General features: G+C 44.2%; 1 protein-coding gene across 6 annotated transcripts in view; it reads right to left on the bottom strand.

Annotated features, from left to right (window-relative positions):
- MAST3 (microtubule associated serine/threonine kinase 3) overlaps positions 1-15,265 on the bottom strand; it is a 74,942-nt gene that overhangs the window by 21,995 nt on the left and 37,682 nt on the right. For all 6 annotated transcript variants that reach the window (XM_032238234.1, XM_032238227.1, XM_032238217.1 and 3 more), the window contains 7 exons: positions 12,753-12,828; positions 11,930-12,139; positions 11,734-11,835; positions 9,181-9,313; positions 8,151-8,221; positions 4,582-4,667; positions 2,257-2,465 (listed from right to left, as the gene is read on the bottom strand). In XM_032238234.1, coding sequence (XP_032094125.1) covers positions 2,257-2,465; positions 4,582-4,667; positions 8,151-8,221; positions 9,181-9,313; positions 11,734-11,835; positions 11,930-12,139; positions 12,753-12,828 — 887 coding nt within the window. The remainder of the gene's footprint in view (positions 1-2,256; positions 2,466-4,581; positions 4,668-8,150; positions 8,222-9,180; positions 9,314-11,733; positions 11,836-11,929; positions 12,140-12,752; positions 12,829-15,265) is intronic.

Here is a 15,265-nt window from a genome sequence, read left to right on the forward strand (position 1 = left end):
AGTCCCCGACTGAGATTTCTTTTGGCGGAAACCCCTAGGAAAAATTTTTAAGATCAAGAAAGCAGATTTTAGGCAAACTGAGGAGGGTTTGGGGAAGGGATTTGAAAATGTCAAGCACTTCAACATCGCACTTCCAATGCAAAGATACGGATGATGCTTTTGAGACTTTGGCAGCCGTCCTACAACATATTTTGCAGACTTCCTTTGGCAGCTGTTTGACGGGGATATAAATGTTGCTTTTCAAAGTTCGCCAATCTCTGGATTCCAAAACTCTGTAGCCTTTTAGGAATTCAGCACATACAATATGAAACCGCAGAGCTGTGGAATGCTCCGTGCTCTTCTAGAAAGGGATATTAAATTCAAGCTGGAGCCAGATTTTGCCAAGATGAATCTCTTTTTCTTTGGAGCAAAGGATACTGGCCTCCTCCGGGTTCCATCCACCAGCCAATGCCATCTGGCTACGACCCGGGGGAGGGCCCTCTCTGTTGCAGCTCCGGCCCTTTGGAACGAACTCCCCGTGGAGATTCGGACCCTCACCTCTCTCCTGGCTTTCCGAAAAGCCGTTAAGACCTGGCTGTGTCGGCAGGCCTGGGGTTGATGAGCTCCCTTCCCCTCTCGACAGGTGTGGTTGTTGGTTATTTTAAATGTCTATTTTGTATTTGCATGTTCCCCTTCCCGTTGGAGTTGTTCGCCGCCCTGAGTCCCTTTTAGGGAATAGGGCGGCATATAAATAAAATGAAACTTCAAACTATAGCAATAGCAGTAGACTTATATACCGCTTCATAGGCCTTTCAGGCCTCTCTAAGCGGTTTACAGAGAGTCAGCATATTGCCCCCAACAATCTGGGTCCTCATTTTACCCACCTCGGAAGGATGGAAGGCTGAGTCAACCCTGAGCCGGTGAGATTTGAACCGCTGACCTGCTGATCTAGCAGTAGCCTGCAGTGCTGCATTTAACCACTGCGCCACCTTGGCTCTACTACTACTAGAAACTGCCCAATACTAAGTCAAACTATTGATATATCTGCCACACAACTGCCTCCACTAACTGACATCAGCAATCTATCCATGGAAAAAAGCCTTTTCCAAGTCTTGCCACCCAGGATTCCTTGACTAGAGATGCTGCTTTAGACAGACCCGGAATTTCTTCCAGCTGCTCTTTCCTGGAGATCTTTGTTGTTCCATTTCCATCCATACCCATCAAGATATGTCCTTCTGAATGGGGGAGACAGGTCAAAACAACAACAACACGTAGCAACTGAGGTGTTGAAGTGGGCAAGAGACGATTGAGCTCTTTTTTTTCTTTCCTTATTGTTGTTTTGACTTGTTTTTCCTCCCCCCCTCTTTCTTTTAAAGCATAGCAATTAAAGTATAACGCAGGCAAGTGATGATGCAAGGATGATTCTTCTTCTCGGTTGCTGTTTTGAATCGTTTTTCCCTCTCTCTCTCCCTCTCTATGCTTTTTTCTTTCTCTTTTTGTAGGCAGGTGACATGATTAGACATTAGACAGGAAAGAAGGGAAAAGTTTTTTACATGGTGATATGATTAAAAGCTAGACTAAGTGATAGAAATAAAAGAGATTATTAAGGGACTATATTTTTATTTGACAAAATGAAAGTAATAATGCGAAATAGGTGGAATAATTGAATAATGAAAGATTGTAACCTAATATACATGTACCATATTTTTCAGAATATAAGACGCATCTTTTTCCCTCAAAAAAGAGACTGAAAATCTGGGTGCGTCTTATACACTGAATACAGCATTTTTTTGCCTCCTGAAATCCCACCTCTTCACCAAAATGGCCCTGTATAGCCTTTAGAAGCCTTTCAGAGTGCTCCTGGAGGCTGGGGAGGGCAGAAATGAACGAAAAACGGGCCTTTTTTTGCTCAATATTGCTCCCCCCAACCCCCAGGAGCACTCTATAAACCTCCTAAAAGATATTTTGCAAACAATGGGCTGTTTTTGGAAGGTCTGCAGAGTGCAAAACCTTTTTTTTTAAATTTGCTTCTTCAAAACCTTGGTGCTTATACTCCAAAAAATATGGTGTATTGTTACGGAAATTATATGTTAATTGAATGTAATAATAATATTTAATCTGATCAGTTTTGTTTGTATTGGAATGCACGGTGCCCAGGTGCCAAACTGTTCACGCACTGATTTGACATTTTTTATAAAAATAAATAAATAAAAAGAAATCTATAATCTAGATTTCTACATTAAAAAAAAAAAAAGATACGTCCTTCTGCAACCTCACCTTCCACATACTCCATGACCATGCAGAGATGACACCTGGTTTCGAAGGAGCAGAACATGCTGACCACAAAAGGGTTCTCCGCAAAGGTCAGGATGTCGCGCTCCACAAAGACTTGCTGGATCTGGTTCCGTAACACCAAGTTCTGCTTGTTAATCTTCTTGATGGCAAACCGTTGGCGAGTCTCCTTGTGCCGCACCAGATACACAGCCCTAAAGGAACACGGAGACTTATTGGACAATATGGGAAGATGGGAACATCTTGATGTTTTCTATCCATTGTTTAGTTCTCTTGGCAACTCGTTGAGGTAGATGAGGCTGATAGATAGTGGCTGTCTCAGTTCATTAGGGCCATAATGAGGATTAATTCGAGTACAGGTAGTTCTCGACTTACAATGATTCATTTAGCAACCGTTTGAAATTACAACAGTACTGAAAAAGACGAATTATGAGCAGTCCTCACACTTAACAATAGCAATAGTGGAATAGAATAGAACAGAACAGAATAGAATAGAATAGCAGGGACTTTGGAGGTCTTCTAGTCTAACCCCCTGCCTAAGCAGGGAACCCTACACCACTTCAGACAAATGGCTATCCAACATCTTCTTAAAGTCTTCCAATGTTGGAGCATCACAGCTTCTAAAGACAAGCTGTTCCATTGATTAATTGTTCTAATTGTCAGGAAATTTCTCCTCAGTTCTAAGTTGCTTCTCTCCTTGATTAGTTTCCACCCATTGCTTCTTGTTCTACACTCAGGTGCCTTGGAGAATAATTTGACTCCCTCTTCTTTGTGGCAGCCCCTAAGATATTGGAACACTGCTATCATGTCTCCCCTGGTCCTTCTTTTCATTAAACTAGACATACCCAGTTCCTGCAACCGTTCTTCATATGTTTTAGTCTCCAGTCCCCTAATCATCTTTGTTGCTTTTCTCTGCACTATTTCTAGAGTCTCCACATCTTTTCTACATCGTGGTGACCAAAACTGAATGCAGTATTCCAAGTGTGGCCTTACCAAAGCATTATAAAGTGGTATTAACACTAGACTTAGTACTTAGACTTACACAGGCAGTCCTTGACTTACGATCACAATTGAGCCCACAATTGCTGTTTTTAACTGAGACATTTGTTAAGCGAGTTTTGCCCCATTTTACCACCTTTCTTGCCACTGTTTTCAAGTGAATCACTGCAATTGATAAGTTACTAAACGGGTTGTTAAAGTGAATCTGGCTACCCCCATTGACTTTGCTTGTCTGAAGGTCGTAAAAAGTGATCACATGACCCTGGGACACTGCAATGGTCAAAAATATGAACTAGTTGTCAAGGATCTGCATTTTGATCGCATGATTGTGGGGATGCTGCAAAAGTTGTAACTTTGAAAAAAAACAGTCATAAGTCAATTTTTCATTGCCACTGTAATTTTGAACGGTCAGCGTTGTAAGTCGAAGACTACCTGTATAAGCTTCACAGTGCTTTACAGTCCTCTCTAAGTGGTTTACAGAATCAGCATATTGTCCCCAACAATCTGGGTTCTCATTTTACTGTCCTTGGAAGGATGGAGTCAACCTTGAGCTGGTGAGAATCAAACTGCTGGCAGTCGGCAGAAGTTGCCTGCAATTCTGCATTTTGAACAATCCTCCAGCTAGCTAACCAGCCAGAAAACATCTAATTATAATATTGGTAAATTATGGGAATGTCAATCTAGAGAGCACCAAGTTGTAGAAGACTGCTATAAACAATGAAAACAGTCTCAAGAATCGAACTGCTGGCAGTCGGAAGCTGGCAGAATTAGCCTGCAATACTGCATTCCAACCACTGAACCACCACGGCTCACAACTTAACAACCACCGCTTACTTAACTACCATTGTAGCATCCCCTTGGTCACATTATTAAAATTTGGGTGCTTGGCAACTGACATGTACCAGCTGCAGCATCCCGGGATTATGTGATAGCCATTTGTGACCTTCCCAGCTGCCTTCCAACAAGTAAAGTGAATGGGGAAGACGGATTCATTTAATGGCTATGCAATTTGCTTAACAACCACAGTGATTTGCTTAGCCACAATGGCAAGAACGTTGTAAGATTGGATGTGACTCACTTAACAACTGCCTTGCTTAGCAACAGAAATTCTGGTCCCATTTGTGGCTGTAAGTTGAGGACCACCTAGTGCAAACTTTTTTGCACTAGATATCCTTTCCTCAAAGAGGAAAATCACCTACTTTTCTCACTAGCACAATTCTTTTGTCCTTTTCCTTTTTTGCGCAATGTTTTTCTAAGAGTTTTGGTCTTATAGCAGAAAGGGGAACGCCGCTACTTGCTGAGCCTACTCACCCGTAAGCCCCGTTGCTGATCAACTTGATAGTTTCAAAATCGCTTTCACAGGGCTTCCTCCGTGGAATGGGGGTAGAAGTCTGGTTCTGCAAGAGACAGGGAAAGTGAAGGGGAATACCTATTATTTGCAGTCTATAGAAAGAATAGACAGACAGACAGACAGACAGATTAACAGAGTTGGAAGGGACCTTGTAGGACATCTAGTCCAACTCCCCCACCCAAGCAGGGGACCCTACACTATTTCTGACAAATGGCAGTCCAATCTCTATTGAGTTATTAACAAGTTTTGTGGCTTGCCTTTCTGAAATAAATAGCATACAATAATATAAGGGGGAAAAAACACCCTCATTTATCCCATTATGATGGAAGAACAAAAGAGTTAACTAGGAGCCTAAAAAAATATCAAAGAGCTCAAAATCCTAACTCTTTGGGAGGATAAAAACCAGTCTAGGGACCAAGCAATAGCTCCCATCAGCCATAGGAGGATGTAGGAGAAGAGCAGAGAGATTGGGAAGTGCCCTTGTGACCTCCAGGCTGGAGTACTGCAATGTGCTCTACATGGGGCTGCCCTTGAAAAGTATTCGGCGACTTCAGCTGGTCCAGAATGCGGCCGCGCGAGCAATCGTGGGTGCGCCTCGTTTCACCCACGTAACACCTATCCTCCGCGAGCTGCACTGGCTACCTCCGGGTGCGATTCAAGGTGCTACTTGTCACCTATAAAGCCCTCCATGGTATTGGATCTGGGTACTTGAGAGACCGCCTAATGCCAATTACCTCCACTAGACCGATAAGATCGCATAGATTAGGCCTCCTCCAAATTCCATCAGCCAGCCAGTGTAGACTGGCAACTACCCGGAGGAGAGCCTTCTCGGTGGCTGCTCCGACCCTCTGGAACGAACTCCCCGTGGAGATTCGGACCCTCACCACCCTCCAGTCCTTCCGCGCCGCCCTTAAAATCTGGCTGTCCCGGCTGGCCTGGGGTTAACGATTCTAACCCTACTCGAATTGTATGACTGTTGTGTTCTTAAATGATGTAGTGTCTCCATGTTGTAAATTGTTTGTCCTTCCCCCCCCCCCTTTTGAACTGTGAGCCGCCCTGAGTCCCCCCAGGGAAAAGGGCGGCATACAAATAAAGTGAAAATGAAAAAAAAAATGAAATGAGTTAAATGCGTCACTAGTTTAGAGTTCTTGCGTTCCCACAAGAGCTCCAAACCCAACTCTTCTGAATTCGGTTGACCCTTATCTGGCACCAATTCAGTGCTGAATCTTAGTTGATCGGATTCTTGGCTATAGGTCTAAATAAATTTTGTATTCTGCAATTTTTGTGCCCAACAGAGGCAGTATGATGATCTCAAATAAGACCTTCCTATTAATATTTCAATGAATGATTACTGAACTATTTTAAATGAAGATGGCAAGCTGAACTGGATACAGGTAATCCTGGATTTACAACAGCTCATTTAGCAACTGTTCAAAGTTACAACGGCACTGAAAAAAGTGACTTATGGCTCTTTTTCATACTTACAACTTTTGTAACATCATGTGATCAAAATTCAGATGCTTGGCAGCTGGTTCAAACTTATGACCCTTGCTGTGTCCCAAGGTCATGTGATCACCTTTTGCAACCGTTTGGCAAGCAAAATTGATGGGGAAGCCAGATTCACTTAACAGCTGTGTTATTAACTTATCAGCTGCAGCAATTCACTTAATGACTATGGCAACAAAGGCCATAAAATGGGGCAAAACTCACTTAACAAATGTCTAACTTAACAACAGAAGTTTTGGGCTCAACTGTGGTCGTAAGTCGAGGAATACCTGTACTGATAAGCAGGCCTTCAAGGATACCCAAATGATAAGTAGATTTATTGTAGGAAGGCTGAAGAAGTGCCATGAAAGAATTCCAATGACTAATACACATCAAATATCAATCCTAATTATACTGAAATCAAAGTTCAAATTCCTGTGCTCTTTCCCCCCACCCATGTAATATAATGGAGTAGAAGCCGCTCTGGAAGAGAATTTATGTAGCTCAGGGATGAACTTTGGAAACTCTGGTGTTCTCTGAGCTTGATGGTTTTCTTATCAATGTTTCATTACCCAACTAGGTAAATTATATGACTAGGTAAAGTGGCTAACTAGGAAACCCACTTTGTTGGCTAGATTGCTTCTGTATCTCTTGTTTTGCTAACAGATGGATCATGATCTTTGCTTGTGACAATGTGTGTCCTTAATGTTAAGTATTTTTTTTAATGAAAAAAGAAAAATAGTAAATTTACAGTACATTAAATAAAATATCAATCTTGATTACATCTGGCCCTTTAAGAATTTCAGCCTAGGGCAAGGGCATCAAACTCAGGGTCCGTGGGCCACATCCAGCCCACAGGGTGCTTAGATCTGGCCCACAGGGCCAGTGTGACATCTAATTTTTTTTACTACCAGTTCTGTGGGTGTGGCTTGGTAGGCGTGGCTTGGTGGGGGTCATGTGACTATGTGGTCATGTAACTGGGGGATCAAAAGACAGACACTCACTTTAACAATGTCCTGCTGGAGCAGGGTTGGACTAGATGACCTCCAGGTCCCTTCCAGCCCCGGATTATCCTCGGAAGCTGCATCTAGTGCCAGGTTTGTAGTTCTTCCTTCCTCACCTTTTTCCCTCCCTCCCTCCCTCCCTCCCTTTCTCTTTCTTTCTTTCTTTCTTTCTTTCTTTTTCTTTCTTTCTCTGTCTCTGTTTTTGTCTCTCTCTCTTTCTTTCCCAGCACCCCCTACCCCCCTGTTTTTGGCCTAGCAGGCTTAAGGAAAGCCTGCTGGGAGTAAAAACGGACACCCCCCCCCCCAATCCCTCGTTTTTGACTGCGCAACGTGCAATCGTCTGACCTTTTTTAAAAACTTTTTAAAATATTTTTTACTATCAGTTCTGCGAACCAGTAGCATTTTTTACTACCGGTTCAGGAGAACTGGCCCGAACTGGTAGCATTTCATCCCTGCACAGGGCCAACCTGGAAACAGTGAAGGGCTGGCCCACATTGCCTCTACCAGCAAAAATGGAGCTTGGGAGGGTTGCACGCAGCCTTCCCAAGCTCCATTTTTGCTCGCAGAGGGTTGTGGGAGCCCATTTTTGCTGGCAAAGAACTTGGGCCACCACCTGACATGAGTGACATTGAACTGGCCACGCCCATCCCGCCCCTCCAAGATCAAACACAACCCTGATGTGGCCCTCAATGAAATAAGAGTTTGACACCCCTGGTCTAGAGTAATGTTTTTCCTCAACCTTGGGAACTTTTTAACTCCCAGGATTCCCCAGCGAGGTGGCTGGAGAATCCTGAACTGATCTCCACCCATCTTAAAACTGCCTGAATTGAGAAACATACCGTTTTAGAGCAGTGGTTCCCAAACTTGGCAACTTTAAGACTTGTGGACTTCAACTCCCAGAATTCTACAGCCAGCTCTGCTCTGCTGGCTGGAGAATTCTGGGAGTTGAAGTCCACAAGTCTTAAAGTTGCCAAGTTTGGGAACCACTGCTTTAGAGAAATGCCTTGCAACAGACCAGAAAGGGAAGAATATAATTTTACCTCAGGAAGTTCATCTTGCTGCTCTGGGCCCGCTGGGGAAGGGCAGTCAACTTGATCAAACTGAACAATTTCTGGGGAAGAAAGAGAGGCAAAACTGAAAGCAATGACAAATAGGACACTTGATCTGTTTCCCATCTGCCTTCCCTGCTTCTGTGGTCTTCTTTTTGATGGCCACAACAATCTTGCTTTTTCTTTCTTTTGGCAGAATTCTTTCCATTATCTGTGATTTAAATCAACTGTGAGGTCCTTGGAATGCTCTCAGAACTTGACTATTTTCTTGCAGACGTTTCATTACCAAACAAGGTAACATCATCAGTGCTAGAAGGGAGTGGGGTTTGGTCTCGGTTTATATACAAGTTGCTTGCTCTGTCAGTGTTGGTGGGAATGGCCTTAGTGGCTCTTTGATTAGGCTGTTGTTTACATTGATCAATCGTTTGTCTGGGTTGATAGTTCCTTGAATGGGGTATTGTTTACTGCTTGAATGTTGGTCTAGTACTTAGATGAAGTTAAATTAGAGAAGTTGCCTGCAGCAAAGCCCAAGTGATGCATACCAAGCTGATATCACTGGATTATTTATTTCATCCAATTTTTATATATGGCCATGCTCCAAAATCTAATTCCAAGTGATTTACATATAAACTCTGTATAGGTAAAGGTTCCGCTCGCACATATGTACTAGTCGTTCCCGACTCTAGGGGGCGATTCTCATCTCCATTTCAAAGCCGAAGAGCCAGCGCTGTCCAAAAATGTCTCCGTGGTCAAGGGGCCAGCATGACTAAACGTCAAAGGTGCATAGAATGCTATTACCTTCGTACCAAAGTATTTTTCTACTTGCATTTTTATGTGCTTTCGAACTGCTAGGTTGGCAGAAGCTGGGACAAGTAATGGGAGCTCACTCCGTTATGCGGCGCTAGGGATTCGAACTGCCAACCTTTCTGATCGACAAGCTCAGTGTCTTAGGCACTGAGGCACCGTGTCCCTAAACTCTGTATAGCCCTGTTCAAACTAGAAAACTTCTTTTTTTCCTCACCCTCCAGAGGGTCTTTGGTGAGTCCCAGTTGACTGATAATGTAACGTGGAATGTCTGTTTTGATGCCTTGTCCAACTTTCGCATGACCTTCGGCAGCCTCCAGGAGGTGATAAAATTCTTCCGGGTCAAACTCCTGGAAGCCGGAGAGGGAAGAAGCAGCGGAGAAAATAGAAAACCGTGAGCTTTTTCAAAGTAAGGCTTAGCAACTTAAAAGTAACAAAAACAAATGGAATTAATCAAAAGTCTTCCTCCACAACCAACCAAAGTCTATGGAAATGAGCAGGCGTAAAATAAGTCACAAGAGCTCTCCTTCTCTGCCTGGACCTCTCACAATTAGGGACCGTTAACAATCCAAGATGGATCCCTTCCATGAAAGCAAATAAACTGTGAAATCTAATCTGTAATAATGTCATGCACTCTGAGAAGACCAAATGATTTTTTTAATCTTGCACTCAATTCAGAGCCACAGCAGGAACAGCGCCAAGACACAGGAAGCAACAGCTTCCTTGGCTTCGAAAATCAGAAGACAAAAGCTTATCTATAAATACTTAAGATTGCAGTTCTCCTGTCTCTGTATGGTTCCTGCCTGGAACCATCACTCATCTCAACTCGGAGCCATCTGGAAAACTCAAGCTATCGTCTCCTGGTGCCATCACGAGAAACAGAGTTATTTTCATTTCCAAGAAAGCTTCCATTCCCATATTTCAGGCTGTTTGCAATTATGTACTGGCCCCAATGAATTCTCACCAAGGAATCCATCTTGCACACATTGTCTTGCAAACATTGCCAGCAGCAACAAGCATCCAAAAGTAGACATGAGGGCTTCGTTAGCTATTATTGTTAATAGCCAGGGATAGCCTCTCCAGTTCAGCGTATATGTTTCATCCTTTTTACTAAAAGAAGTTAAAACACAAGTGGAGGCTAGAGCAAACCAAGATAAAGCATCTACTGTACAGTTAGCACTGCTTTTTAAGGATAGTTAGCCAGAGTGTTTTAAATTCAGTAAAGCTAAGTAAGGTAAAAGTAAAGGTTCCCCTTGCACATATGTGCTAATTTTTCCCGACTCTAGGGGGCGGTGCTCATCTCCGTTTCAAAGCCGAAGAGCCAGTGCTGTCCGAAGATGTCTCCGTGATCATGTGGCCGGCATGACTAAATGGCAAAGGGGCATGGAACGCTGTTACCTTCCCACCAAAGCGGTCCCTATTTTTCTACTTGCATTTTTACATGCTTTCAAACTGCTAGGTTGGCAGAAGCTGGGACAAGTAACGGGAGCCCACTCCATTATGTGGCGCCAGGGATTTGAACCGCCGAACTGCCCACCTTTCTGATTGACAAACTCAGCATCTTAGCCACTGAGCCACCATGTCCCTATAGGCTAAGTAAGGGATGCTCAAAATTTAAATTAAAAAAAAATGGCTGGAACCATGCACGTTTAATTTTAGCTCGCTTTCAGAAGGCTCCAAGAACTGTTTTAGGGACATGCAGAATGGGGCTGCATTCTCAAATTGCAGAAGAGATCTATCAAATCGTCATGAAGTCTACATGGATCTTCCAGCTTTATAGTAACAAATCATGGTAGCAGTAAGAGAAGAAAAGCAAGGCTGTTTACCTTTTTACCCTGCTCCAGGGTTAGGGGTTCTGCAAAGATGGCAACTTTTAAGACTTATGGACTTCAACTCCCAGAATTCCCCAGCAAGCACGGCTGGATGAGGAATTCTGGAAGTTGACATCCATAAGTCTTAAAGTTACCGACTTTGGAGACCCTTGTTCTAGGGGGATCTGGCTGGCCATTGTCAAATGATTGATTACATTATGGATCCTCAATCTGACCCACAGGGATCAAGAGGAAGCTTCAGTCAACATTCACTCTCGGCCTCACCATTTGGTTTACAGCTCAAGCCACTCTGGCAGCCATCTCTACTGTTTCACACAGAGCTTTGGGGTTCTACGTGAGAGCTTCAGCAGAAAAATGACCTCTCAAGACTCGTTCTTGCTCTAGAGCAGGGGTGTCAAACTGGTGGCCGGCAAGGCAGACGCGTCATGCACAGACCCACCCCAACTCTGCAAAGGGAAAAAAATGTTGCGATACATCCCGTGACGGCAACATGACACCATGAGTTTGACACCCATACTCTAGAACCGTGATGGCAAACCTATGGCACGTGTGCCAGAGGTGGCACACAGCGCTCTCTCTGGTGGCATGTGAGCTGTCGCCCCAGTCAGCTCCGCCGCACATGCCCGTGTGCCTCCCACCGGCCAGCTGGTCTTTGGGTCTCTGCTGTGCATGCGCAGGGGATGGGGTGTGTGCGGAGGGGTGTGTGTGTTTGCGTGGTGGTGGGTGCGACATGTGGGGGGGGTACATGCATGAGGGTGCGCTCATTGCATTTTGGGGGTTCAGGCATGCTTGCACAGACGCGCACGTACACCTTAGGCACTTTGCCCGGGAAAGGTTAGCCATCACTGGTCTAGAAGATGATGGCGATCCTGTAACCCTTTGTCCCTTCCCATCCAGTTTAGGCTGAGTATAGCAGACAAGTCGGGCTTCATCCTTACCAAGCACTCCAGCAGCCGAGCTGGCCGGGAAATGATGAGCAGTAATTTACGGACCAACTGTTCAATGAAGTGCAGTTCCTCACTCTCGGAGCGCTCCTGAGCCTGGCAGAGAGGAGGATGAAGAACTCATCAGCATTATGGAGGAAAAACTCACCAGAGAAGTCTGGGGCGGCAGAGAAACAACAGAGGTACTCACATCTCTTAGCATTTTCTCCAGCTTCTCCTGCAGTTCAATGAAATAGCGGGAGGTAATGAGGGCCCCTTGGGACTTGTTGAGACAGTCACGGGCCAGTTCAATGATCTGGTGGTGGATGAATCCCAGTAGGCCATCAGCCAAAGGGAGGATGCTACTGGGCGAGAAAGCAGCAATTGTCTCTGCCAGGCGTTCTTCCATCTGGGCAGTGGCCTTTGAAGGGAGGGGAAAGAGGGAGAAAAGCAGAATGACCGGGGATCCAGAAGCTTCAGCTGGGATCAACATACAATTTTCAGTGTTGACCCCGTCTCAGAAGAACGAAAAGGCTCATGAGCAAATCTCCGCTCCATCTTTTGTTTCTCTTGCATCCTTCCAACATTCATGCAAGCTACTTGTAAAAATAAACATGAAATGCAAGAGAAGGGAATGAAGTGCCACATATTTCCTTCTGAAATATGTTGCCGGAGGCACCAACACAGTGAAATGTCTTTCCTTTGGAAGATTTTCATACGTCTTTCTCTCATTAAAACATGTTTTACTTCAACAAAGTCATGCTTCTTAAATTTCTACAAAATTCCAACCGCTGGAAAAAGAGATGAAAACCATAGAAGCACAGTACTCTTATGACTCTTGTACCCAATGCTTTTTAAAATACAATTAAATATAATTTATTTCCTTTCAGTTCCCTGGGATGTGGAGCCACAGTGCTGGATCTAGATTTTAGCAAGGCTTACAGATTATTCTAAGCTAAACCTATGGGTTTATGGTTCATTCATTCTAAGAGATAAAAGAAAATTCCCCTGCTCGCTTCTTCACAGAGTCTTACCTTCGGGAATCTCTCCTTGTATACATGATTCATCATTACCACCTCATTGTCAAAGATCCCACTTGTCCGCCCAGGGCTGTGAAAAGAAGAGGCAACTGCTGAGGACATGTCCTAAGAACTCAAGCAAGGCAGGAATCAGGAAGTAAAAGAGAGGTTTAGTAATGCTCAAGATTTCGTGTTTCCCCAAAATTTCTTTCTTTAGCCATGGTTCTCATCTTTTGAATGTGTCAGGGCTGTAAATTGACAATAATCTAACTATAAGTCAGAGAACCTTTATGTAGTGACTAGCTTAAACTACAATCTAGGATTTACACTAGTCCTAGAGGAGATCAACCCCGACTGGTCTTTAGAAGGCCTGGTCCTGGAGATGAAACTCAAATACTCTGACTACCTAATGAGAAGGAAGGACTCACTGAAGAAGAGCCTAATGCTGGGGAAGGTTGAGGGCAGAAGAAGAAGGGGACAACAGAGAATGTGATGGCTGGATGGAGTCACTGAAGCAATCGGTGTGAGATTAAATGGACTCCGGGGGATGGTAGAGGTCAGGAAGGCCTGGAGGAACGTTGTCCATGGGGTCGCGATGAGTCGGACACGACTTCGTGACTAAGAACAACAGCAAGCTTAAACCACTGAAATCAGGAGGAAGAAAAAACAGCGTTGCTTGATTTTGCTTCTTCCTTCTCTAAAATGCACCCCAATGGCTCAGCATTGGAGTCTGGCCAAGCCATGACTGTAAAGGAATCCAAGGGTGATTCTTTCAAATAGATGTGATTTAAGAGTTGCTGTTAATTAAAGAAGTCAGTTGTGGATTGTAAGCACAAGGGAGCTACTAAAATTATTTGCTCTGCATGACAAACATCCCTGGTAAAACAAGGCAGGGAAGGAGAGAACCAGTGGTGGTCAAGGGACAGATGTCCATCATATAAAAGTACCACTCAGCTTCCAGGCTACCAGACACTATGATATTACATAAGGATTCCAGCAGCTACTGGGTATCAAATGCAACCTGTTATCTCTATTGAAATCCAGGCACAGGTGCTTGCCCCTCCTCTCTTTGGACAACAGTTTCCACTTATCTGTTATTTTGATGAGCCGTGGTGGTGCGGTGATTAAGAGTGCAGTACTGCAGGCTACTTCTGCTGACTGCCGGCTGCCTGCAATTTGGCAGTTCGAATCTCACCAGGCTCAAGGTTGACTCAGCCTTCCATCCTTCCGAGGTGGGTAAAATGAGGACCCAAACTGTTGGGGGCAATAGGCTGACTCTGTAAACCGCTTACAGAGGGATGTAAAGCACTGGGAAGCGGTATATAAATCTAAGGGCTGTTACTATTGAGAGGAAGACAGCCTCCAATTTAAAAACCGGATACTGAGTCTTCTCCAACTTTGAGCTCGCAGTGGGACACCGACTCTAGGCAAGGCCCCCTTAAATACTCCATTGTTACTTAAGAGATTCTAATCGAGCGCAGCCCCGTCTGACAGTTTTCAGCCAAGTCAAGCGGTGGAGGCCAGTTATGTCATGAATTGCCCAATCTGTGATTTATTGCTCAATCTAGGTGAAGAAATGTAATAGACAGTGTCTCAAAAATTCTTAGGAAACAAGTGATAAAGAAGAGATTGTTCTCCTTCTGCTACACTGGAGCAGGGGAGAAGAAAGTGCAGCTCAAGGTTCAGGGTTAGAAAGTTCGGGTGCAAAATGGATGCCTTGTAAGGGGTAAAATGAGTGAACCTTTAAGACGTTTGCTAAGAATGGCTATGTTTCCCTGTATAAATTCCTTCCTTTGCAGTACACTTAACACAGGTAGTCCTCAACCTACATCTGCAACAGAGCCCAGAATTTCTGTTGTAAATTATGATGGCCATAAGTTGAGGCATCCACGGCCCAATTTGATTACCTTTTTTTTTGCTTCAGTTGTAAAAATGAACACAGTGGCCGAAAACCAAAAATGGCAGCTGTTAAGCAAACGCTGCGATCGTGAAGAGAGTCAATGCATACCTATCGGCATTTTTTGCTGTAAAAATGGCCGTAAATCATGTCACGTGACTATGGAATGCTGCAGCCAAGCAGTAAAGGTGAGCTGATTGGCAAATACAGACATGTGACCCTGGGAGGGTGTGTGCATGTACTGCGACTGGAACTCTGGGATCAAGTCATAAGTACCTTTTGTATTTTTACATTGCAAGGTTGAGTGGTTAGTTTATTGTCATTGCACCTTGTACAATGAAATTAAATGAGATCTTCAGTGTACAATGACAGTTCAGGTTGTGGCTGTTAAGGAATCATGTGCAGTCATTAAGCACAACATCAGGTGGTGGCTGGTTTCCTCACTGACTTGACTTATTGGAAGCTGCAGTGAAGATCACAAGTGGTGATGAGGTGACTGTGGGAAGGTGTGATCATTGGTACTGTGTGCTGGTTGCTAAGTGCCCCAATCATGATCTTATGAATGTGGAGACACTACGACAGCCACAACTTCAAGGACCGGCTTCGAATGGTTGCTGAACAAGAAGTTGCT

This window comes from Thamnophis elegans, chromosome 1 (assembly GCF_009769535.1).
Source record: "Thamnophis elegans isolate rThaEle1 chromosome 1, rThaEle1.pri, whole genome shotgun sequence".
Taxonomy (NCBI): Eukaryota; Metazoa; Chordata; class Lepidosauria; order Squamata; family Colubridae; genus Thamnophis; species Thamnophis elegans.